The sequence below is a fragment of the Marmota monax genome, unplaced genomic scaffold (assembly GCF_021218885.2).
Source record: "Marmota monax isolate L192 unplaced genomic scaffold, Marmota_monax_Labrador192_F-V1.1 WCK01_AAM20220418_F8-fsc00004, whole genome shotgun sequence".
In the NCBI taxonomy this organism is placed as follows: Eukaryota; Metazoa; Chordata; class Mammalia; order Rodentia; family Sciuridae; genus Marmota; species Marmota monax.
This window is the reverse complement of record NW_026692881.1, coordinates 13,544,324-13,570,842: the sequence shown is the minus strand read 5'-3', so window position 1 is coordinate 13,570,842 and position 26,519 is coordinate 13,544,324. Positions and strand designations below refer to the sequence as shown.

General features: G+C 34.5%; 1 protein-coding gene across 29 annotated transcripts in view; it reads right to left on the bottom strand.

Annotated features, from left to right (window-relative positions):
- Lcor (ligand dependent nuclear receptor corepressor) overlaps nt 1-26,519 on the bottom strand; it is a 134,311-nt gene that overhangs the window by 54,344 nt on the left and 53,448 nt on the right. For 15 of the 29 annotated variants that reach the window (XM_046449797.2, XM_046449790.2, XM_046449799.2 and 12 more), the window contains one exon: nt 21,397-21,476. Coding sequence is in view for 12 of the 29 variants with exons in the window: in XM_046449788.2 (XP_046305744.1) it covers nt 21,397-21,476 (80 nt within the window). In the remaining 17 variants the exon portion in view is untranslated. The other 14 variants (XM_058581168.1, XM_058581163.1, XM_058581164.1 and 11 more) reach the window with 4 other exon arrangements.

Below are 26,519 nucleotides of genomic sequence, written 5' to 3'. Positions count from 1 at the left end.
TTACTGAGTTGCTTAGTGCCACACTAAATTGGTGAGGCTGGCTTTAAACTTGAGATCCTCCTGACTCAGCCTATTGAGCCACTGGGATTACAGGCGTGCACCACAGTGCCCAGCTAGATGTTCTACTCATTACTGAAAGTGAGGTATTGACATGTCTAGCTACTACCATGAATTATCTATTTGCACGCTCAGTTCAAATTTTGCTCCATGCCTTTTGGCAAGCCCTTTGCTACATAATAATACTACGTTAAATAATATTATCTTCTAGATTTGACCTTTTATCGTTAGGAAATGTCCCCCTTTATCTCTAGTTCATTCAAGTTTATCTCCCCTGAGATATTTAGCTTTAGATGTCTATATTTGACCATGCAGTGTCCCTGTTCAATAGGGTTTTTGAACATTTTCTTTCTCTGTTCCTCTCAACTCTAAGCTGATCTGTCTATAATGATGTCTCACATCCACCTTTTTAACCTCCACTAATTGTTAGTTGATTTATGTGCTGAGGGCATAAAGTGCTCCATTGTTTCTCCAAATAAAAGTGGAGCCCCTTCACAAAGATAAGGTGTCGCCAGTGTTTGAGGCTTGCTCTAACTCCAGGAGGGTTCTTCTTAGCTCTTTTTTCGATTCTCTCTCTGTTAAACTTCTAGCTTTAGATGTCTATATTTCAACTCTGGCCTAGTGCTCTTAGCATGCTGTGCCTAGAGAATCCCAATCTGAGTAAAAGGTTACGTGGGAGGAAGGGAGCCCCAGTTCTCTTAAACTCACGTGCCTGGAAGAGAGTATCTATAACAGGATGCAAGAAGGTATGGTAGATGCTCACTACCTGTCCCCCTGTTCAGAGTGGAAGTTCCTTTAAGCTAAGCCAAGGGAGGTGTGTGAGTGGGTCACAAGGCTCAACTGTCAAAGATTCTTGCTGCTCTTACTGAAATCTGAATTTTTTAAAGACATGTTTCTCCATTTGCTGTATGGCCTTAAGAGAATTATTTCTAGAGTTTAAATGGTTATATTAAAAGTTTTTATCAGTTAAATGTTTGCTTCACTTATTCATCTAGAACAACAAACAGCAGAAAACCATATACTTTTTCCAACTGCCCCTGTTCATCATGTTAAAAATTTATAGCAACAATGTAGAAATAGAAATTATCTTATCTTTCTTCACTGTACATACATATGCCAAACTGCAAAGAACAAAAAATTTACATGACATACAACATAGAACTAATTGAAGATGGAGGGCAAAAATAAAACCAATTCATGTCATCTCTCCATTTCTAAATTCAATGTACTATGTTTGATATGGCAAAGAGTAACAAAAATGTGAAATATTCTTCTATAACTCAAAAACCATTGTTTTTCTTTGCATTTATTATCTCTACCTATTAAGAAGCTGTTGTCCCAGAACTAAATAGGAATAAAACTGGAATCTGAAGTAGAATTTATGTTTCTTAGAAGATGCTTCCTTCGGCAAGAATTTGTCCATCTACTGGTTGGTTCATACAGGTGGTTCTGTCATATCAGAATTTTCTATAAGCTTCTTAATAGCACTTTTAGAAGTCAATCCTACACTTGATTCTATAGTTCTTGAGTAGGGACTAGTCATTGTGTTTTAAAAAATCAATTTCCATATTAAACAACCAAAGAAAAATGGTAGAGTGAGTAGAAGCACTTAAAGCACTGGTAAAACTTCGTTAGAGGGCTAGCATATTAACCCAAAGATTTTCTGCAAATCTCTTTCATATATCTACACAGTTTGCCTAATGGAATTCTGACTTAAATTCTGTGATATAAAAATAGTAAATATTCACTTAGAAAATGAATTTAAAGATTATGAAGGGGCTGAGATGTAGCTCAGTGACAAAGCCTCTGCCTTGTACTTGCAAACCCTGGTCTGAATCCCAGTTCCAAAGGAAAAAAAGAACCCCACCAAAAATAAATAAGATAAAAAATTTTAAAAAGATTATAAAGTTTATTATTACCCTATTTTAATCTGTCTTAATTTGGACTCTCTTTAAGATCACTTTATTATTTCTTTTCTTTGAATAAGACTTGTCAAAGCTGTAATAATTTGACAAGTTGGCCACCAGTTTTTTTTCCCCTAAGAAAACATTTAGTGACAAAACATGTTAAATGCAAAAAACTACAAACCGCAAGAAATTAGACCTGTAAATTGTTTAGTCAGAAGTCTTTTGAAAATGAATTATCTCATCAACTATCTTAAGTGAAAACAATCAACCCTGAAAAATCCAGGTGTGCCTTTTTAATTTGTTCTTTCAATCTATTAAATCTTTCCACCTCAAAATTGAAACCAACTCCATATTACAGTAAACTTTATGTTAACTACACCAGGGACAAGTAACTCTTTTACCTAGCATTCCTGTACACAAATAAAGGTCCCAAAATTTACCAACAAAAATTTAAAAGATACAATCATCCTTATTTTCATTTTTCTTAAACAAAAATATTTCACAGAAATCTTATTTAATAAATAATGCTTACTTTCCTCACTTAATAGAAAACCTTGAGAAAAAACTTAACCTGTACTGAAAGGTACAAAGCAAATGAGTAAAAAAAAAAACTTACAGTACAACTAAACAGATAAAAATCTCCAATAATTTGATATTTTCTCTTTAAGCCTTAAAAAATTCAAACGTGAAATTTCAAAAAATTAAAATCAAATTTATACATACTACTGGGACATTTTCATCCCTTTCCCAATATTAAATTATGAGCACTGTAGAAATCAATATATAGTCTTCAAAAACAACTGTCTTCATAAATGTACAAATATTTTTAGCATAATTTGAATTTATGCTACTTTTTTGTCACTATACGCTATGTTTTAATGAATTTGCTCCCAATAGTCATTATTTCCTCAGGATAGATTACCAGAAGAGAAAGCATGAATCAGAAAGAAACAATTTTTCTTCCCTGAAACACAGTCCCCCCCAACTTCATTTCACAAAGATTTTAATTTATATTCCCACTATCAGCGTTATTCTTGAAAACACTGGATTTTATCAGTGAAAAACTTTTTCATTGTTTGAATTCACACTTCTTTGATTATTGGTAATGATCAATATATTTTCAGGGTTTACTGTTATACAGGTTGGGCAAACCTCATCTGAATATATGAAATCCCAAATGCTGCAAAATCCAGAATTTTTAATTGCAACTATAACTGTTCACATAGGTGGATGATAACAGCTTTATTTCCTGATGGTTCAATGCACAAACTTCTCTTGTGCATAAAAGTACTTAAAATATCATGTAAAGTTAGAATAATTATATTAGGCATATATGAAACATAAACATAAATGAATTTTGTGTTAAGATTTGGTTCCCATGGGCAAGATACCCCATTAAGCATAAGTGTATACCACAAAATCTGAAACACTTCTCAAGAATTTTGGATATGGTAAACCAGCATGGTTTTTTTTTTTTTTTTTTTTGAAATATGCTGTGAATTACTAGATATAATGGTTAACCAAGAATTCTAGCACCATTTACCAAATAATCCTTAAATTTTCAATCAATATTTGACAGTATTTTTTAAAAATCACATGTTCATATTCTATGGACAGTACTTTTTTTTTCATTTTTATGGGTCTTTCTGAACTCCACCATTATTATCATACTTTAAGAATTACTATGTATCTACAATATATACTACTATTTGGGAGGCAAATTCCCACTTATTATTTATATTTTTCAAATTGTCATGGCCATTCTAGCTTTAGTCCTCCATTCTCCAACACATTCAAAATCACTTAGCTCCCTCCAGCACCACCAGCTCCCCAAAGCAGATATGCTTTTGATCAGAATAGTGTCATTACACCTGGAAAATAATTAAGTAGTAGCATCCCTGAAGTATTCAGTTTTCTCTTTCAGTGACTGCTTTACATTTATTTATGTGAGTTTGCTTTAATGGTAATGAGTTTGCTTTAAAGGTAGAACTATTGTGAGCATGGATCTGGGAAAGAAATTGACTATAAAGGGACCCAAAGAACTATTTTTCGGGTGAGTAAACTATCTTTTATCTTTCACTATGCTGGTGGCTAAATAACTATATATTTTTACTAAAATTTATTAAACTGTACTCTTTGGATGAATTTTACTGTATGTAAATATTACCTCAATTAAAAAAAACATTAAAAACAGGTTCAGAATATTTACTCCAAATTTCATTGACTTTCAACTCTTGAATTAGTAACTTGAAATCAAAGACGATTTTTATTTGTATTTTCAGTGTCACAAGAAATGTGATATTTTCAAAACCTCAGGTGAATTATCTTTTCCCTAATTAACAAGCATACTTTTAATAAAAACCATAGCAATGGCAGCAGCAACTTTTTATTTACTATCCACTTCTTTGCACAGTATTCTAAAAAGATACACTGTAAGTGGCCATGAACTAATGGCACATCGCAATTTAAGAGGCTACTATGGTTTGGATGTGGTTTGATCTTGCTAAAACTCATGTTGAAATTGTAATCCCCATTGTAAGGTATTAAGAGATGGGACCACATGAGACTTTTGAGGTGAGTAGGTAATGAGGGCTTTGCCCTTATGAATCAATTAGTCCATTCTTGGATTACTGGTTTATCTTGGGAATGGGTCTGTTTTAAAAACAAGTTTGGCTTTGTCTCTTGGATATGCCCTTCTATCTAGGTGATACCCTGTGCCACCTTAGGACGATGCAGTCTCTACCAGTAAATGGTCCCTAACCTTCCAGCCTCCAGAACTATGAGCCAAATAAACCCTTATTTTTTCTTATAAATTACCTAGTCTGTGGTTCTCAGTTACAGCAATAGAAAACAGACTTAAGACCGAGGCTGACCATTGTCCACTGGCTGATCTTTGTAGAATCAAGTTAAAACAGATTGGCAAAATATTCCTTGGCAAAGGATCCATATTCTTAAAAAAAATGAATCCTAATGTACCAGGGAAAGGATAAGATAAACTTACTACATCTTGAATCACAAAGTAAGAAAGTGTTTATTAAAAGATGGCCACATGTCAAAATAAAATATGGAAGTGGCTTGAAGGGGCTCCCACTGACCAAATCTGGACTATGAGCTGATGATTCATTGAACAAAATAAGAATCCTGAGTCCAGGACTAGGGTGCAGTTCAGTGGAGGTATATACTAAACTAGCTTGGGAAAGGTCTTGGGTTCCATCCCAACCGCACTCCCATCCCACAAAGAAATTCTGACTCCAAACTAAGAGGAAAGGGGAAAACTCTTCTTCATAATATGAAGCCAACTAAAAAATGCAGGAAAAATAATGAAAAAAATCATTATAGAAAACATCCAATTTAGACAATTAATTATCATTAATACTAAAACCAAAATGGATGAAACTCTTGAGGAGCACAAGATATTGACATGGTCTCAAAGCATCTTCCTACAAATTTGTAATAAGTAATTACTTATTACAAGGAGGAAAACAATAATTACAGTGGAGAAACCCAGCAGACATGTACCTCACCAAATTATCACAGTTAAAAGCACCCATTAAAATGACATTGTGTGCTTCATAATGTGATGTACTAAGGACACACATCATTACTTATTTAGTATTCCTGCAAACAACATCACTTGAATTTAATCTTTAAGAAACACTGAAAGAATCTAAATTGAGAGACAGTCCATAAAACAAATGGTCCCTACTCTTAAAAATGTCATCATCACTAAAAAATGAGTAAATAAAAGCTAAGGAACCACTCTGGATTAACGGAGACTGAAAAGTAGTAAAACTCAAACTCAATGAGTGATCCTGAATTGAACTTTAAATTAAGGAGGAGAAATATATAAGATCATTGAGACAGGTGGTAAAATCCGAGTAAAGTTCACAGAAGAGATAATGTTATATCATAAAGAAGTCAACATTCCTGATTTTGGCAATTGTGTTGAGTGGTTAAGTAAGTGGATTTCCTTATTATTAGGAAACAGGGAAATACACACCAAAACATTTAGGAGTAAAGTGGGTAGGATGTCTGCAACTTAATCTCAAGTGGTTCAAGGAAACATGTATGTTGTTTGTAGTGACTATAAAAGAGAAAGATCAAGAAATGAATAATAAAGCAAATGTTGCAAATGGTTAACTGGTGAATCAAGATTAAGGGTATACAGAAATTTTATTTTTGTACTATTCTTACAAATTTTCTCTAAGTGTAAAATTATTTCAAAATAAAGTTTAGACAGCTGAGAGTTGTGGCACATTACTATAATCCCAGCTATTTGGGAGGCCGAGGCAGGAGGATTGAAAGTTTGAGGCCTACTTGGTTAAAAGACCCAGTCACAAAATAAAATTTTAAAAATGGCTGGAGTGCAGCTCGGTGGTAAAGTGCTTACCTAGCATATACAAAGACCTAGGTTCAATACCAATTAGTCCAAGGGTGATTTGGAGGGTAGACTATTCTCTGGTGTCATTTCTCTTCTCCACTCTTCTACATAATCTCAGTTGTCTTGCCATTAAATTCTATTTGTGTTAAAAGCATGAAGAATATAAGTAGAAAATAAAAATTAACAACTTTAAGGCTTCTCTGAGTACTTCAGTGATCTGGTGAAGATACTAAAATCAGAGTAAGAGGACTATGTTTGTAGTTCAGTGGTAGAGTGCTGGCCTAGCAAGCACAAAACCCTGAATTCAATCCCCAATATGGGAGGTAAAGACAGATAAAGAAATTCTGTGTCAAGGGCCAGGCAGTGTTTTAGATCTTGCAGGCCATGCTCAAGTCTCTGTTGCACACATGCTCACAATCTCTCTCTGAATAAGTGTTTAATTTCAGGATATTAAAAAAATAAGCTGTGGGCTAGATTTAATGACAGGCCATAGTCTGATAAAACCCAATAACATAGCTCCACTAGTCCCTAAAATAGCAAAGACACTGAGTAAACAAAGCAACAAATTACATCTGCATGGAAGTTAATCCTCAGGACAATAAAAAATTAAAATTTAACCAATTAAGATGAATATTTTTAATGTTTCTTTTGTAGTTTTAATATTTGTCACTCTATGTGTTTAGGGCAGTTAAGTTGGAGGAGGGTGCTTATAGTTGCTTATTTTCTGAAAGAAGGCAAAAAAAGGAAATGGAAGACTGAATGACAAGTTTCATATGGGAAGCGTAATGAAAGAGTAGGGAAGACTGTGATTCCCTCATCAAGTTTTCCGGCTGACCAGAAGCTGCTTTCCAAGAACTGTTTCCACCAATGACCAGGTTCAAGAGCTACTGACTTCTCTCCCAAGTATTCCCACAACCTCCACAAGCATAACAGGCCTGCACTTGGCCAATATGACCTTTCTGGTGGCAGTAGTGAGCACCTCTGCCAGCCAAACCCAACGTACATGCAAAGATGCAGTGTCAAGTGCAAACCTGGGTGCCAATAGCAAAGATGTGCAGAAAACCTGAGATCTGCTGCAAGAGCTGACTAAGTCTGAGAAACCCCTGCCCCTTTTGAGTGTGTGGGATAGGGTGTCAATTTAAGCTTTGCTCCTTGCATCCTCAGCAAGCACTTCAGAACCTACTCCATGCAGTTTCTCTTGTTTTTGAGCACAAGACCCAGCAAAGCCTCATTTGAATGGTACTGCTTGCCTCTTAATGATTTCTGTCTTAAATTGACCAAAAGAACCCTCAGATGAGCTGGTATTATCACAATGAGCTATACTTAGCCTATATGTGATTTCTATCCCAAACTGACAAAAGAACCTCATGCTGATTTGTACCATCATGATGGCCTAGATTCTTAAGTATAATAAAACTGAAAGGATGACATTTTAAAGCCACTTCTGTATAAATGCCTACTGTGTCTAGATTCTCCGAACTTTATTGTTTTAAATTTATTCCATAGGGCAGAGAAAGTCCAAGAATTAAAAGCATGTGTACACATGCAAGCTTTATAATAACTATATTAGAAAAGCCTTCCCAAGTCATAAGCCTATAGCTACTGTCATGATGGCTACCCGTGGCTTACTGACATTTCAAGCAATGAGCTAAAAAGAGCTGAAAAGATGCAACTCATTGATTTAAATGCCATTTTCCTACATCTTATTATTTGAAATGCCAGCAAGTCTTAGAGAAAACGGTTCCACAATTTCACATGTCCATCCACTTTAAGGTCAATTATCTAACAAGATATCTTACACGTCCCTTAAATTATTGCTCTTTATATAAACAAAGTGCTTAATGTAATTTTTACTGTATACCAACATTACCTTCAATTTTGCCAAGCAGATTATCAAGTTAATGAATGGGAAAACAAGTAAGTTTTAAGGCTAAAACACACCAAGAGTTAAGAGTTCTGTGGTTTTCAAAATATATAACAAATCTACCAAGAATAACTTTTATCAGCGTATGTATAATTGTTACTGTTATTCTTAGAAATTAAGCCTAATGATAAACAGTAAATGAGTATTATTACTTGCTAACCACCAGCTTCTATAAATCAGCATTTGCTGTTATAGTTTTCTTCCATTATATATATATATATATATAAGGTTTTAAAAACATTAAAAGACAAATAAGACATCCCCACAGGGTTTCTTTTTTACTCTTTTCTTTCTTTTTTCTTTTTTTTTTTAATTGGCAGAAGAGGAAAAGTTTATTTGGGTTCATGCTTTCAGAGGTTCAGTCCATGGTTGGCTAGTTCCACTGCTCTGGGCCCGAGGAAAGGCAGAAAACATCATGGCAAAAGGGCATGGTAGAGAAAAGGTCGCTGGGAAGAATGGGGATTGGGGAGAGAGAGGTAGGGGGAGAGAGAAAAGCTAGGGACAAAATATAATCTGCAAGTACATACCCCAGTGACCTACTTCCTTCAGCAACACCCTACCAGCCAGTTTACCACCCAGTGGTCCATTCAAATTATTAATCCATCAAATGGATGTATTGAGTCCATGATGAATTAATATAGTTCTCATGATCTAATCATTTCACCTCCAAACATTCCTGCATTTTCTATCATTTGAATTTATGGGGTTGGGGAGATGAGGGGGAAATCTCATATCCAAACTATAATGGACCTTTTAGAAGTGATTAGGCTCTGCTTTCACAAACAGGTTAATGGGTTTTCTTGAGGTTAAAAGTCAGTTGGAGGAGGTCTCAAACACCCTTGTCTCTGCTGTCATGCCTGTGTCACCTCAAGATGCTGCCAGCCAGCTGCCATAACCAAATGTGGCTCCCCAATATTGAACTAGAACTGTGAGTCAAAATAAGCCAATTTTCTTTCTAACTTACCCAGTCTGTGTTATTAGTAGAAAATGGACATAGACCAATGACCTATGCTGAGATTTTAACAATGAAGAATATTTTTATATGACAAGCCTCACCTGACCCTATCATAGCTTCAACTCGTTCATCCAGTCTCTTTGTCAAATGTTCAGACTGTGATCTCTTTTTCCTTCTTCTTTCTTGCTTATCTATAGCACTGATCAGGGTACAAAACTTTTGTTGATTCTTTGACATCCCCACAGAGTTTCTTATGTTTCTACTTGTTGGAAATTCAAAGTAAATACTATCCCTTAATTTTCATCCATAGGCTCAACTTTATCAGAAGGCTTCCTGAACGACTTCTATCTGCTCTCCACAATGACTGTCATATCAGTCATTAAAATTCAAGGACATCTAACTGCATATTTTAGGCAAAAGCATTATAAAGTTTGGCTAAGGGGAATTTTGACTTTTTAAAAACTCCTACAGCACTTCACACATCCATAGTTTTATAACTTGATTTATCTATTTCTTATTTCTTATAGACTATGAATTCCTTTAAAAATAACATCTTTGGTTACCACTTCTTTGTATCACTCAGCACTTGTGTATTTCCTATATCACCAGAGGCTTTTGATAAATTACAAGTATGTAGTTACTGATTTTTAACTACAGAAATAAGGAGCTTAAGAAATTTTATTCAAAAGAAATAGTCAAAGACTTAATATTTAGATGTTATTATCCAAACCAATCTATAAATTTAATGTCATCCCTATAGAAATTTCAATGACGGGCTGGGGTTGTAGCTCAGTGCCAGAGCACTTGCCTGGTATGTGTGAGTGACTGGGTTCGATTCTCAGCACCACATATAATTAAAATAAGATACCCTGACAACTAAAAAATATTTAAAATTTTTTTAATGACCTTTTTTTTGCACAATAAAAAACTGGATCCTAAAATTCAATGGAATCTCAAGGGACCCCCTGAATAGGCAAAATAATCTTCCTGAGAACAAAGTTCTTAATTTCAAAATTATTACAAACTTACAGTAATACCCTTCCTAAAAGGCAGTATGGGCCGGGTGTGGTAGCACATGCCTATAATCCTAGCTGATCATGAGGCTGAGGCAGGAGGATTCTGAGTTGAAAGCCAGCCTCAGCAATTTAGCAAGGCCCTAAGCAACTCAGTGAGACCCTGTCTCTAAGTAAATACAAAAAGGGCTGGGGATGTGGTTCAGTGGTTAAGTGCCTCTGGGTTCAGTCCCAAGTACCCCTACCCCACCCACCACCAAAAAAAGGGCAATATTGTCATAAAGACAAAACAACCTAGACCAACAGAACAGAAACAGCTCAGAAATAAACCCTCATATGCATGGTGTTATAATTTGGATATGAGGTATCCCCTCAAAAGCTCATGTGTACGGACGGCAATTCAAAACTTCTCAAAGGTGAAATGACTAAAATAAGTTTTAGCATCATTAGTGGGTTAATCCACTGATATGGATTAACTGGGTGTTAACTGAAGGCAGGCAGGGTGTAGCTGGAAGGAATAAGTCATTGGGAGGATGCCTTTAGGTATATTTTGTTCCTGGTGAGCAGAGCTCTCTCTTGCATTGTCTTGGGCCATTCTCCTCCTCTATACCCCTCAACCATGATGTTCTACCTCACCTCAGGCCCAGAACAAGGGAGTCAGCTGTCTATCAACTGATATCTCTGAAACTCTTAAGTGCCACATAAACTTTTCCTTCTCTAAAATTGTTCTTGTCAGATCTTTTGGTCACAGCAATGAAAAAGCTGACTAAAACACATAGATATTTTCAACAAGGTGACAAGATTATTAGATTGGGGTAAAGACACACTTTTCAACTGATGATGCTGGGAAAAGTGAATATTCACATGCACAAGAACAAAACTGAGCCCTTATGTACCCTATATATAAAAATTAATCTATAATTAATCAAAACTCTGAATTTAACAGCTAAAATTATAGAATTCTTAAAAGAAAACAGGTTAAAGCTTTATGATATTGCATTTGACAAAGGTTTCTTGAATATGGCACACCAAAAGCATAGGAAAGAAGAAAAAATGCAATTTGTATTTTATCAAAATGAAAACATTCTGTGCATCAAAAGATACTCTTAAAATGAAAATCAATGTATGAAATGAGAGAAAATATTTGCAAATCAAATGTTCACCATAAACTACAATTCAACAAGAACAAACAACCAACTAGATTCAAAAATGGGGAAAGGACTTGAATAGACATTTCTCCAGGGACAATATACAAATGGCTAACAAGAATAGGGAATGAAGGAAGAGAAGCCAAATACATGTAAGTTCTCATAATAGAGAGGAGACAACAAAGAGAAAGCACAAAGGGCAAACAGCAGTTCATGAAGGGGAAAAAAAGTGAGACCTACACTCACAGGCAGGCAGGAATGACAGACTGACTCCATATAAGACACTGAAATGAAACAGAGGAACAATATAATAACTCTCTAAGCTGGGGTACAGTGTCTCAGTGTGTGACGCACTGTGTTTGACCCTTAACACCACATAAAAATAAATTGAAGTATTGTGTCCATCTACAACTAAAAAATATTTTTTAAAATTACAGTAACTCTAATTCAATTTTTGTGTATGACTTGGGATATTCTAAATTTATTCATGGCACTGATTAATTATAAGAATCTCCAAGTAAGATATCAAAAAATATATATTTTTTTAGAGAATCAGAGAATTTTAGAGTTGAAAGGTACCTTAATGTCTATCCAATTTTCTGATTTTTTACACTGACATAATGCAACACTGTTAAGAAACAAGATCTTGTTTATTATCTAACTTTAGTAATTTTCTCCTGCTTAAAAATGCTTTGCTAAACCAGGCACTCTTAGTACTTTTCTTGAAACTACCTTTTTTTGTTTCTGGTATAAACTGAAGTTTCTGAACAACAAATCCATGCAAGATTTATTATGACAGTCTATTTTCCCCTTATTATGTTTTTAAACAAAATTCATTATATAAAAGTTTCTCATTATTCTCTGCTCTCACTATGAATGTGTCAGTCCATGAGGGTTCTTATACTGAGGCATTCTTGCCTTGTTTACTAATTCCTGACAATTTTAAGATCCCCAGTTACACTGACTATATTCTAATTTTAACATTAATCTTCTATTACTGTTCAGTAACTAATTTCTTGTTGGTTTTCTTACAATTCTGCCTCCTTCAACAGTTCCTTCTTAATAGCTTTAATTTCTTCCTCTCCTCTGGCTTCTTCCAAGAGTATAAATATTATTTAAGCTCCCTGTGCCTCCTAAATCCTTTTCTTATTCTTTCTATGTTCCTGTTTTCATCACTTCTTTCTCTAACAACTTTTCAAACTATTAGTGTATATCCTATTAACTGCCACAACTCCTACTTTATGTCAGACTTATTGTCTGGCTCCCACAATCAGTAGTCTTGAGAAACTATGCTTTCAAAATATTTTTTAGGGTACTTGCTCAATTCATGTAAGGTTCATTCTATGAAATGGTACAGCAAACATTACAATACACCCCCCTAGTCATTTCACAGCATGGCTCCTGAAAGATATCTGATGCAAAACAAGTATCTTATTTATTCTATAATTCTATTTTCTTTCCAATCTGATTCTTCTTCTTCCTACTTCCAAAAATGAAGTTCTTCTGTGAGTCTAGGTGTTTTGTATTTTACCCCTCAAAAATTTCACTTCCTTAGATATTCTCATTATTATATGTATTTGAACTTCTGCAAATAAGTATTCATTCTAGACCTTGTATATGTACTCAATTTACACAACCCTGTCTTACTCTATAAAATTGGCGACCTCACCTTCTCCCTTTCTCATAAGCCATCTTGGATTCAAAGCCTAGAGTCAGTAACAATTGTCATTTTCTAATCTCTTATTTATACAATCATGCAATCATTAAGTACAGGCAATATTTTATTCCAGATTCACTACATACATCTCTGCCTGTGCATAATAATCACTGTCACCATTGTAGTCCAGGCTCATTTTCAGGATTATTATAAGAGCTTCCAATAAATTCTCACTATAAATTGCCTCCTACATTCTACAAACAATGAGCAAATCAATCACTCTAGACTATTTTATTTTATTAATACCTGGTGTTGAACCCATGAGCATTTGACCACTGAGCTATATCCGCAGCCCTTTTGAGATAGGGTCTCATTAAGTTGCTGAAGCTAGCCTTCAACTTGCCATCCTTTTGCCCTGGCCTCCAAAGCTGCTGTGATTACAGGTTTGTGCCACTGTGCCCAGCCAGATCTCCTTTTAAGGACAAGTTGTGTTTCACCTCCTGACTAAGCAACTCGGTCAGTATCATCTATTGCACCTCTTAACTGCTGTAACATTTATATTTTCTTGTATTATCCAGTATCTTCTAAAATATTATATATAAAAATGAAGAAGATTCCATTCTCAAAGTTTCCTACGTACATGAGAGTTTTGCTGAGTGAATAATAAGGATGAGTTGAATCTCTTGATGGACTATAGGTTTAGCTGCTTCAATCATCCATGGTCTCCTCAACATTCCACAAACAAAGGCAGATCTGGTCTTTGACTTCTGTTAACCTCTACGGCCAATTACAGAACCAAATAGTTAATAAATTGCTAATTACTCAGTTAATTAACTCTAATCATATAAAACTGAACAAAGTAGAGTTAATTACCATTTAATGGTTTCTCTAACTCTATTTGCTCTGTAGAATGGAAGAAGGAAACCCTCTTGATATTTAAGAAAGGAGCTTTTGGGCTAGGCATTAATTCACTTTGTCAAAAAAAATTTTTAAAAATAATATATATTAAAGTTCTAGAAATTGAAGAAGATGAGGTCCCAATTTAGATATGTACAATTAACTGAGCAACTCATTAATCATGTACTCATTTGTACAATATGTTGTTACTATTTTGGGTTTGGCAGTGCTGGGGACTGAACCCAGGTTCCCGAGGATGATAGGCAAGTGCTCTTTACCACTGAGCTGTACCCTTAGCCAAGTAGTATCTGTTTAACTCTGTATCAACTTAAATCTCATATATAAATATTACTTAACTGTCTAATATTTGTTTCTTCTTTCTCATAGTAGAAAGGAACTACACGGATTCTTCCACGGTTCCCTGCATACAATAGGTACCGTGAATACATACTGATTTTTGGTACTCCGGGACAATATAAAAGGCAAGCCACACCAAGCAGGATGGAATACGCCCCAAGTAATATATTCAATACAATGAGAAAATAGCTAGATTTAGTAACTGCTACTATAAACATTTGTGTGTGTGTGTGTGTGTGTGTGTACACTAGTGCTTTAGACTAGAACCCTAGCTTCTCTCATGCTAAAAAAATCACTCTGCCACTGAACTATAACCCCATTCTCTTTCTTACCTGCCCCCTACCCTATGTGGACTAAACCTAGGGGTTCTCTCCTACTAAACTACATCCCCAGTTTTAAGTCACTCCCTATCTATCTATCCATCCATCTATCTACCTACCAACCAACCAAATGACCAACAGGTTTTCCAAGTTGCCAATGTTGTCTTTGAACTTGTGATCCTCCTGTCTCAGCTTCCCAAGCTACTGAACTGTAAGTATGTGCCATCATGCCCAGCATCTTACTATAAACTTTCACTGTACTAAAAAAGCAGTAAACATTTAGATATTAAAATGATATTTTAATTAAAGCATGTTCATGAATCAGAAGAACTATGAAATGTTCAGTACAAACATGCACAACATGATGAAATAATAACAAACATGAAAAGGATCTAGTTACATGACTGATGAGTTAGCTGGGCACTGAAGGATATGTATAATCTGGCTCCAACCATGTCACTGGTTACTTTTTTTTTTTTTTCAAGGAGAGAGAGAGAATTTTTTTTAATATTTGTTTTTCAGTTTTTGGCAGTCACAACATCTTTGTTTGTATGTGGTCACTGGTTACTTTTTAAAAATAAATGCTCTGCTCTATCCACAATGTAGCCATTCTCCTCTCTGCTTATCCAGAACTATGCATTCTTCAAAAACACAGCTCAAGTTCCTAACTTCTTATTTTGATATGCCAATCAAAACACTAAACCTACTAAAGCCTTATAATAAACTAATTTTATGTTTTGGTATAATATCTTACTCTCCCATCATCCTTAGGGAATCATCCATGTACCACTAAAATAGCTACCTCTTCTCTGTTTTAGCCATACACAAGAATAGGTTATTCACTTGGAGTTGAGTCCATTTTTAGGAACATTAAATACTAAAAGAAATTTCTTATCTTTTCTATCTTTCCAGCATACTTTCATTACTATGGTTATCAGCTCATCATACCCACTTCAACACAATCTGCAATCAGTAACCGTTTCATGAAATGGTTTTTAATAGTCAGACACCGAAAATACAGATGCAGTGTATTTCAGTAACATACATCCGGAGTACTCATGATGCCAACACCTTACATTTTTATGCAATTCTTCAATTAAAAGGAAGTAGGCTCCTTGGAGAAACCCAGGGCTGGGACAGTGAAGGCATAGATAACTCCGGGGCATCTTTTGGTACTAACAGTGTATAAGTGCTGGGGTTGTGGGGAGGAAAGAAAAAAAAAAAAGAGAGAGAAACAGGTTAAAAAAAAAAAAAAGTGCATGAAAGGACTTTTTTTTCCCTTTTAAAATATTTTTTAGTTGAAGATGAACATAATACCTTTATTTTATTTATTTATGTTTATGTGGTGCTGAGGATCAAATCCAGTGCTTTATGTACTAGGTAAGTGCTCTACCACTGAGCTACAATACAACTCCAGCCTATGAAAGGGCTCTTAATGGCCTGCAATAATTTGAACTGCAAAATACACAAAGATGGTACTGAATTATAATTTTTAGTATAAAATAAGAATCCACAGTTCATACTGAAAGATTAAAAAACAAATACACAAATGGGAGGAAAAAGCAAAGTTCTTCTTTCCAGTAGAATGACAACTAATAAAAACTGAGGAAATAAGGTTAAAAAAAATCATGATTTTGTCACATATCACAGTAATATTTTATAAGGTTAATATTTATCAATGGATGCTAAAATTACTGTATGATGAAAAACTAGTATTCTAAAAGAATATTTACAAAATTTCATGGTATTTCTCCATAAATATATTAAGTAAAAAGGGAAAATAAATATCTTTTAGTACAGAAACTGACAGATAACACCTTCACCAAGTGATCATAGTAAACATGCTCACATGCTTTCTGACATGGTGTACTAAGGATAACACAATATCAGTATTATGGAATTCCTGCTGGAAATGTACAGCTGAATTTCAGTCATGAGGACTCTTGGGTACAACCAAACAGAGAGGTAAAATCTACATACCAACTTGCCGGTATTCATCATAAATATCAACATTAAGAAAGGCAAAGTAAAACTGAGAATTATAGCAGGCTAAAGAAGATATGACAACAAAATATAAAATGTGATTCTAGATTGGCTCCTGGACCAGAAAAGGGATATTGCTGGAGTAACTGGTTAATTTTTAAAGATGTGCAGAACATATAATAGTGCTGAATTAATATTAATTTCCTGATTTTTATAATTATACGGAGGTTACATAAAAACATTTGGATATCTGGCTAAAGGGTACATAGGAATTTATTGTATGATTTTTGCAACTTCTTTAGAAGCCTACTACTATTTTTAAAAGAAGCCAAAAAAGTTTAAAACCCTGATGACTAGGTAATAAAAAAAGAGAACTGTGAACATATACTTGGCATGTGGAAGCACTCAAAACAGCTATTAACATTATACTTTGCCAAGTTTATGAAGCTTTCCAACTTCTTAGTCCCTCACCTATTATATTCTATCGGGTATCTACATTTTACCCAATTAGAAGGAAAGATGCAACCAAACAAGTCAGGCAGTCAGTCAGTGAAGCAAACACAGATTTCTAACACAGCTAAGACTGGACCTTTTAATATGGTCAAGTTCAGTTACTTTCATATTCTCTCCCTCTGTCCACCTAAGTAATGCCAAATCCTGTTTTACCTTGCTTTCCACTTCCCCCAATCCTGTCCCTTCTGTTGCTATTAAACTGTATGAACTCTTAAAAACAAATAAAATCCCAGCTATGTGATTCTACCTATAACAATCTCACTTCCTGACCTTTCCCATTTTTTTTTAATTTTTTTTTTTAGTTGTAGATGGACACAATGCCTTTATTTATTTTTATGTGGTGCTGAGGATCAAACCCAGTGCCTGACACATGCAAGGCACACGCTCTACCACTGAGCCACAACCCCAGCCCTACACTTCTTTATTTATAAAACTGGGATACCTTTAACCACTTCATTATAAGTTGTTTTGAAGATTAAATGGTAACACATAAAGGTAACTGGCACAAAATAGATGTTCATGAAATGTTAGCTGCTTTCCCCTTACAAATTATATCTCTAACCTTTGTAGGATCTTAAAGTATGCCACAACTGTTTTACTGCACAATGTGTTGTGTGTGTATACACACATTAACTGTCACATAATCACAGTAATATTTTATAAGGCAATATTTATCAATAGATGCTAAAATTACTGTATGATGAAAAACTAGTATTATAAAAACAACATTTACAATTATTTACTGTGATAGTTAATATATATATATATTAACTCAGAACAACATCGTGCAATTTCTGGATGCTTTCAAACCAAATTAAATTTCAAAACTTCCTCATCAATTCAATGAAAATACACTATCTATATAGATATATCTACATATATATGGTTTAATACTAATATATCTAGATATATATTAATGGTTTCAGGCATCTAATGGGGAGGAGTTCTTGGAATGCACACCCCCCAAATAAGGGAGACTACTCTAATCTTTAGACAATCTCTGCAGACTATTTTGTATCTTTCACCTACATGTTTTATGAAGAAAACACATGTATTTATTTTACTCATTCTAACAGCCTCAGTATTCACTGAAAATCCAATTAACTAAAAAATACACAAAACTTCCATCTCCTACTCAAATATCAGACCATTATTTCTAACTGCTTTTCCAAACACTACCTAAATTATGTCATCATGCCAACCTGAAACTCAGGATTCCAATATCATGCTCAATACTGCCATCTATTGGTTATTACCACACTTTCCAGATATTTCACTTTCCACCCCACCCCCACATCTGCTTTTTATTTTTATTTTGTGGTACTGGGAATTGAAACCAGGGCCTCATGCTGTACCACTGAGCTATGTTCCCCAACCCTTTTTAAACTTTATTTTAGACAGAGTCTCACTAAGTGGACTTCAATGGCCTCAAACTTGGCAGTCTCCTATCTCACAATCCCAATTAGCCAGGATTACGAGGTTGTTCCACTTGTGCTCAGCCTGATATTTTCTTCTTCTCCAAGGTTTTTTTTACTTTCTTTTCAAGTTTAACCTTTATCCCAATGGATACACTTAATTTCCAGATTCTGATCCTTCTTAGTTGAGATGCTCTGATTTGTACAAAGAATCCCACAACAAAAAGATATATACATGACAATTCACACAATATAGGGTCTTTCCTACTCTCCATTATAGCTGTATGGGTCTCTGTGAAAACAATAAATGACAAAGAAAAATAGTATATATCTAATGAAGAAAAATAGTTTTCTGGAACTAGCTCTTGAGTTGTCAATTGGAAATATACTTTCTACTCAGAAAAGTAGTTAAAAACTGTAAAACTTCAAACAGTTATAAAAGGGGGGGGGTTAAATGTTGTAATGTTCCATAAATTTCTATTTCAGCATTTTCTCCTAATATTCATATAATATTTTAGCCTCATGCAGCAATAGAAAACTCTTAAATCATATTACAAGAAATACTGTACTCAACTGCCAAACAGAATGGCTGTCTTCTCAATCCTAACCTGTTAAAGACAATCGCTCTTTCTTCTACTCTACCAAAATTCATATTAAATGATTTACTCATTAAAAGCCAAGATGCGCATAATACACACACAGTTTACAATGATGATTTTCAACTTCATTGGTAGTTTAACTCAGAACAACATCGTTCATTTTCTGGTTGCTTTCAAAAGAAATTAAACTTCAAAACTTCCTCATCAATTCAATGAAAACACACCATTTCAGAGAGTCACAACTTTTTCATTCGGGGGGTGGGGGTGGGGGACAAGAAAAAGATGCCACAAAAGAATAATATTAAGAAACTGTTGTGGCTTTAGATTTTAAGCAACTTGCCAACAATCAAGCAGTGTTAACTACACTAAGGGGAACAAAGAAGCATATGGCATGGTCCAGACTTCAGCAGTTGACAAATGTAACCAGGAACAACACAAAATTCAAACATAGAAAAGGATGAACAGAATAAGGCAGAATATTAAATGTCAAATAATTAGTTGTATAAAATTTATAACAACGGCATGAAAGCCAGGCACATTGGTGCACACCTACAATCCAGCTACTCGGGAGATTGAGATAAAAGGATTGAGGCAAGTTTGGAGGCTGGTCTGGGCAACTTAATAGACCCTGCCTCAAAACAAAATTTTTAAAAAGGTTGGGCATTTAGATCAACTGTTTGAGACTGGATCCTCAGTAGTGAAACAAAACAAAACATCCCATCAAAAACAAAACAGCTAGGTGTGATGGCACACATTTGTAATCCCAGCTGCTTAGGAGGCTGAGGCAGGAGGATTGCAAGTTCGTTCAAAGCCAGCCTCAGCAACTTAGTGAGGCACTTAGCAACTCAGCGAGACCCTGTCTCTAAATAAAATATAAAAAGGGGGCTAGGGATTGTGGCTCAGTGGCTGAGTACCCCTGAGTTCAATCCTCAGTACCAAGACCAACCAAAACAAACAACAAAACCAGAGTAAAAGATTAAACAGCATTAGAGCATAGATATACTACATATGGGGCGGGGGAGGGCTTAGAGTAAAAGCAAGAGACTTTCAAGATAGAGAGAACAAGTATTCAATGGTACAGTCCAAAGACTAGTAAAAACATGTTGTTTAATACAAATGATCAGACTAAATTTCTCAGATTTTTAGTTTAGTTCAAAGGAAATTATATAGAATACTAGAAAGAAAATCAGACTGAATTGTGCTAGGTACTGAGTCACACTAAGAATTGGGTGGTGGATCCAGAAGACAATGAGAAAGTGACTGAAAACTGAGTACAGGGTAATACTTCCACACTATTTGAGGGGTGATGGTTGGGGGTAAGGAGTTTAACTTAATAGTAGTATTTAAAAGCCTGAAGAAAACTGAGAAGGACCAGTCATGTTATTTCAGTGGTCCAGAAATAGTGACTGGTGTCTGAACTATGGTTATTACCGTTTCACAGTAATTTCACTGTAGAAATGAAAAAGAAGGAAATTCATTAGAGAGAGAAACTGAGAGAACCTGGTCAAGGATTTAAATTCAGTGTACACAGAAGGAGGAAGACTCAAAATGTTTCCTTGGCTTTAAAATAGGAAACACAGGGCTGGGGTTGTAGCTCAGTGACAGAGTGTTTGCCTAGCACATATGAGGCACTGGGTTCAATCCTTAGCACCGAATAAAAATAAACAAATAAAGGCATGCTGTTCATCTATAACTACAAAAAAATTTAAAAGGGGGGGTAAGTAGTATGAAAAAAACTACAAGACAGTAAATCATTATCAACAGTTTCAATAACTGAAATATTTCCAAACCAAAAGCCTGTCTGACACAAAGCAATACAATGATAAAAACACAAAAGTTCAGCTAATTTCTACAACTGAATACAAACAGCATTCATGACCCAAAAAGAATCTTACTTTAAGGTATAAACCACAGTATATAATAAATATATGAATTATTAAATACTTGATCAAGATCTATGTTACTGGTTTTTTGGTACTAAAAGTGAATCCCATTTCTTGAATTGTCATATAACTTCATATCAGGATAAACTTAATTATTCTGCCTAATGAACTATATAAATAAATGCATCCTGGGATACAGATTTCTCAGAAGGATAACCAACAGACAAGAAACAGTTTAAAATGCAAAGTTACTATCAAAAACCCTTTAAACACTTTCTCTTTCCTATAAATCCTCTAACAAAGTGATAAGTTTGTTTTTTTTTGTTTTTTTTTTTTTTTAAGAAACTTTAAAATATTTTACACAAGTTTCACAAACTTCTTGGTTACCTTTACTTTATCTCTTCTCAAGCAACAGAACAGACAATTTTCATCAAAAGTCCAATCAGAAATGCCTTCAGGTTCACACTCTAAAAATAAAATGAATGACAAATTAATAATCATAAAGTTGAATTTTTAAGAAAATAAATTAATTTCAAAAACACTGTTTAACAAAATCTTCACTAAGAGTAGACATGCTTCTTATGTCTTCAAATTCTTTTATCTTAAATTTTTAAACCCAGAGCCTTCTATATACATCTAAGAATGTTCTCTACCACTGAAAACTGGGTACAGGGTAATGAACTATACCAACAGCTAAGTCTTAAAATTCTTAACTCAAAATTCTTCACCTAACTGCTCACTGGTATGTGCTAATCATGCATATATTAACAATATCAACTAAACACACGCCCCCACCCCCCCACACACAAAGCTTACATGAAGATAGCTTTAACCCTCATAAAACTGCAAATAAAAATGATGAGACATAAAGCTTAAATTACCAAGGTACCATATTTGTCACCAGGAATAATCTGAAATACCAAAAATATTTTGAATACCTTTAAATAAACTGAGATCTTTTAATAATGCAGGTCCAAACAGCCCTTCAAGAATACTTTCAAACCCTAAAAAGGATTTAAAAAAAAAAAAAAGAATCCATCATCACAATAATATAATATCCACTATGGTAATACTGATTGGTTACAAGAAAAATGATGATGTTTTCTCCAGTTCTCAAGGATCCCAGATTATTATTATTGAAGGGATGCTAAAGAAAAAGTGTCAATGACAAATGTAGAAGGAGCATTTGCATTTGTTAATGATTAATAATCAACAAAAATTCAGGGCACAATCAAGAAAGAAAAAAGACACCAGAAATAATTAATGGAAGAATGGAAACTGAGTTTCTCTTGCTTGTTCTACAAAATTTTTACATTAACTCTCAAGCTCCATTTTAAAGGGCAACTTTCTCACTGAAGAGTAAAAGTATTTGAGAACTTCCACAATGTTCTAGAATACCCTAGAACATTATTATTTTTCTGAATACCAATTGAGATCATAGACTTTTTCAAGTTAATAGTTTCTTAAATGAAAATCCTCACTGAGAACAACTTTCTCTCTTTCTCATATGCACACACAATCTTTTAGAAAAAAGAACTCCAAATTTCATATTGCCAACAAGGTGAAACTATTTTTTAGTTCCTTTACAAAGATAAAAATCACTAATTATATATACAAAAAAGAGGAGAAAAAAATTCAAATATACCTGTACACAAATATTTAAAACTCTCATATCCTTCTACATCATGAATAAAATAGAAAATTAAAAAATAAGCAGTTTTTCTAACTTTATTACACAAATTTTGCTGGTCTATTTAATGAAAACATCTTGCTAATTTTTCTGGATTGTTAAAGAAAGAATGAAGAGACTAAATGGAAGGGAATTAGATTATAGCTTTATACAATATACCAGGAATAAAGCTCTAAGCACTGGTTCCCAAACTATGTGTCAAAGACCTCACTGTGGGCTCAAATACTTATTACATGAATCCATATGCACACTAACCATGACCTTTAAAGAGAATTAGTATGTCTTGCACATTTGGTGTACATAATACTTTTGAAATACACAGATATTCTATTGTAATTAATATAAAAAGAGTTAAATTAATTCCTAGTATTTTCAGGAATGGTGTATTTTGTCAGATAATCCATTATCATCTGAAGCCTTGTAATTTTTTAAAATTGTTAAAGAGCACTTTTATATTTAGGATAAAGGAATCACTAATAATATATAGGCTACTGGACATTTTTGAGGCTCAAACATATAAGCCATTTCTTTACCACAAACACAACATATTAAATATAAAACAATAAAGTACTTGAAAGATTAAGGGGGTAGACAAGATGATCCCTAGAAACAGTATCTTGTTCATCTGGCTATAAAAATAACATTGTAAGCCATCATTTTCAACAGAGTAACCTCCAGAGTTTGTGTCATCTACATTGTAATTAGAGAATTGTTTTTTCTGCACTATTTTAAAACTGTAGATTTTTTCACTTACTATTAGGGGAGCAAATGATTTTCAATTCTCCTTACTTCTTGCTATCCGAAGACATTAGCAAACTACCCACTCCAACAAATGAGAGGTACTTATGCCTGCTTATTATTTACCTACTATAATTAAAATGTTTTCCATTAAATTACTATGGTCCTTTGCTCTTCCCCACATTAGGGAGGAGAAAGTGTTGGGGTCAGAGGTTGTGCAGGCAGAGGGCTGGTGGTGAAATAATGAAAAGGAATTGCTAGATGCTATCTATCCTCTTAGCCCTGGAACCAGATATTCTCAGCAATTACTCCAAAATAAGTCTTACAGCTTGTCTCCAACTCTTAAGCATTCCTGCTTTACGTCCCTGCAAAAAGGAATTCTGATTTCACAAATATAAAGTGTTTAAATATCTAGAAATCATTGAACACACACTGAAAATATAGCTAAGCAATTACTGGCAGCTCTTATCCTAAAGAGCAAGTCTATATTCTTTTACCTGTGTTTATTATAACAAATTCCAAATATGCATTCTAAGCATAAATTCTAGAAAAGGAAAAATGTAAATATAGCAAGAAATAATACTACGAAGGAAATGTGCAGAAGATGACTATGGAAGAACAAAAATTTTAAATTATAAAGAATGGAATACGAAAAAAGATTGAGAAACATCATAGATTAACACAGACACTTTAAAAAAAAACCTAATCATAGATCAAAAAACAGTGAAAAAGAAAGACCAAAAGGAAGCAAATAAAAACCAAAAGTCTGGTCATAAACTCAAAATATTTAACCACAACTAATTCTGCTCAAAATATTAACTATAAACAAGCCACTCCTCTTTTGCTCATATTTATAATACATCAAACCTTACAAATATTATTGGATCTGTAAAGCTATATTTTGCTACCCTCTGTTCACTGGATGTTAATACCACTCAGTTTTATTAATAATAAATATTGAATTTAGCAGTTGCATAGCAACAGGAAATGTCTTATACGCTATGCTTGACATTAATAAAAGGCAAATAAAGGTAGAATAAATACATTCAAAATTTATACCATGATCTCATAGAAAAGCCACAAAGATAACAAAATGCCATGGAAAACCAAATACTGAAAAAGACAAGTCATATCATTATGCTCAATAAGTAGAGTTCAAAAAGTACCTCTACATAACGTAGTACATATTAAAATATTTTATTTTTTCCAAAGAATTTCTAGCCAACATAACAACTGGTCTCAAAGCTGCTCTCCAGTCTCTTCCTTACTATAACCTACAGTATCATTGAGACTATTTCTTGCCAGGCACAGTTGCCCATTCCTGTAATCCCAGCGGCTCATGAGGCACAGGCAGGAGGATCTTGACTTCAAAGCCAGTCTCGGCAATTTAGCCAGGTGCTAAGCAACTCAGTGAGACCCTGTCTCTAATAAAATACAAAATAGGGTCAGGGATGCGGCTCAGTGGTTGAGTGCCCCTGAGTTCAATCCCTGCTCCCCACCCCCCCAAAAAAAAACCATTCCTTTTGTTGTTGTTGTTTTGTTTTTTTAAAGAGGTGGGTAAGTTTATTTGGAGCTCATAGTTTCAAAGGCCTCAATGCATAGATGACTGACTCTTGTTTGGGTCCAAGATGAGGCAGCACATCAATATAGGAAGGACCCAGCAGAGGAAAATTGCACAGCTCATGGAGGGGCCAGGAAGCAGAGAGAGCTCATCATACTCCTCCTAAAACACTGCTTAAACAATGCCAGAATTTCTTCAAAATATACACTGCTTAAAGAACAAACTTCAAATTCTCAAGTCTGGCAATCAAAGATGCTTTTAATTTGATCCCAATCTCCCTTCAGCAAGCTTTTTTCTCAGATCTTCCAGCTCATTCCCACAGATCTGGTCAGGTAGGCTTTCTACTGTGTTCAACAATCATTTCTATCTCCTAATATTTTCTCAAGTCTTTGGATCTCACTTTTGCCCAAATCAAGTATCTATCTCTTTTCAATTTGTTTAATAAAGATATTCACTTATTTAACTTATATTAACTGAGAACCTGCCAGAGACAGAGGTGACACTGAATAGGCAATGGTGAAGACTTGGTGCCTGTTCTCATACAACTATGGTTTATAGTTTTCTCACTGTCAGAATTCTCAGATTCCAGACCCCTTTAAATAAAACTTAATTGCCTAAGGTCTTATCTCCTTTCTGCCATGTGCAAAGCATTGAGTATTTACAAAATAAAAATTGTCATAGGTTACCCAAACCGTGTGGGTTTTTTTTTTTCTTTTTATGTTTATATTTTTTCTCCTTAAGGAGACTTACAGCTCCAGGAAGGCCAAGAAGGTCTTCCCATTTCCTATTTCTCTTATACTAGGACTTTGTAAGTCTGATTTTTAACTTCTGATATAATCAGGAAAACAGAAGATAGAAGATTAACATTTCTCACAAATGTCCTCCTTCAATCTAAATTACAATCTCTACTATTTTTATTTCTAACCAAAGGATGGAGAGCAGGTTATGAATAGTAGCAACAAGACAGGAACTTCAAATAAACAGCCAAGTAAGGTTAACAATATAGCCTGTTACTTTTGAGATGAAGAAATACAGTATGAAGAGAATGAAAACATGGTTCATAAGTCTTGAGAATCTCTCCTCTGAGATTAACTTGTCTAGAGACTCACAGTATGAGAGGGCTGAGGAGAAATATAAATACTTCTTTATTTTCTGTTTTTATAATAAGATCGTAAGACTGAGTAGTTTTTAAAGAAAAGAGGTATATTTTGGGGGCTGGGATTGTGGCTCAGTGGTAGAGCGCTCACCTAGCATGCATGGGGCACTGGGTTCGATCCTCAGCACAACATAAATGTAAAATAAAGATACTGTGTCCACCTAAAACTAAGAAATAAATATATATTAAAAAAAAGAGGTACATTTTGGCTTATAATTTGAGGCTCGGAAACCCAAGTGCACTGTACTGATACTTGCTGAGCTTCTGGTGAAGACCTAGTACTGCTTTACCTCATAGTAGAAAGCAGAAGGGCAAGTGAGCAAGAACAAAAGAGGGAAGGATGGATATGCTTTATAACAAATCGC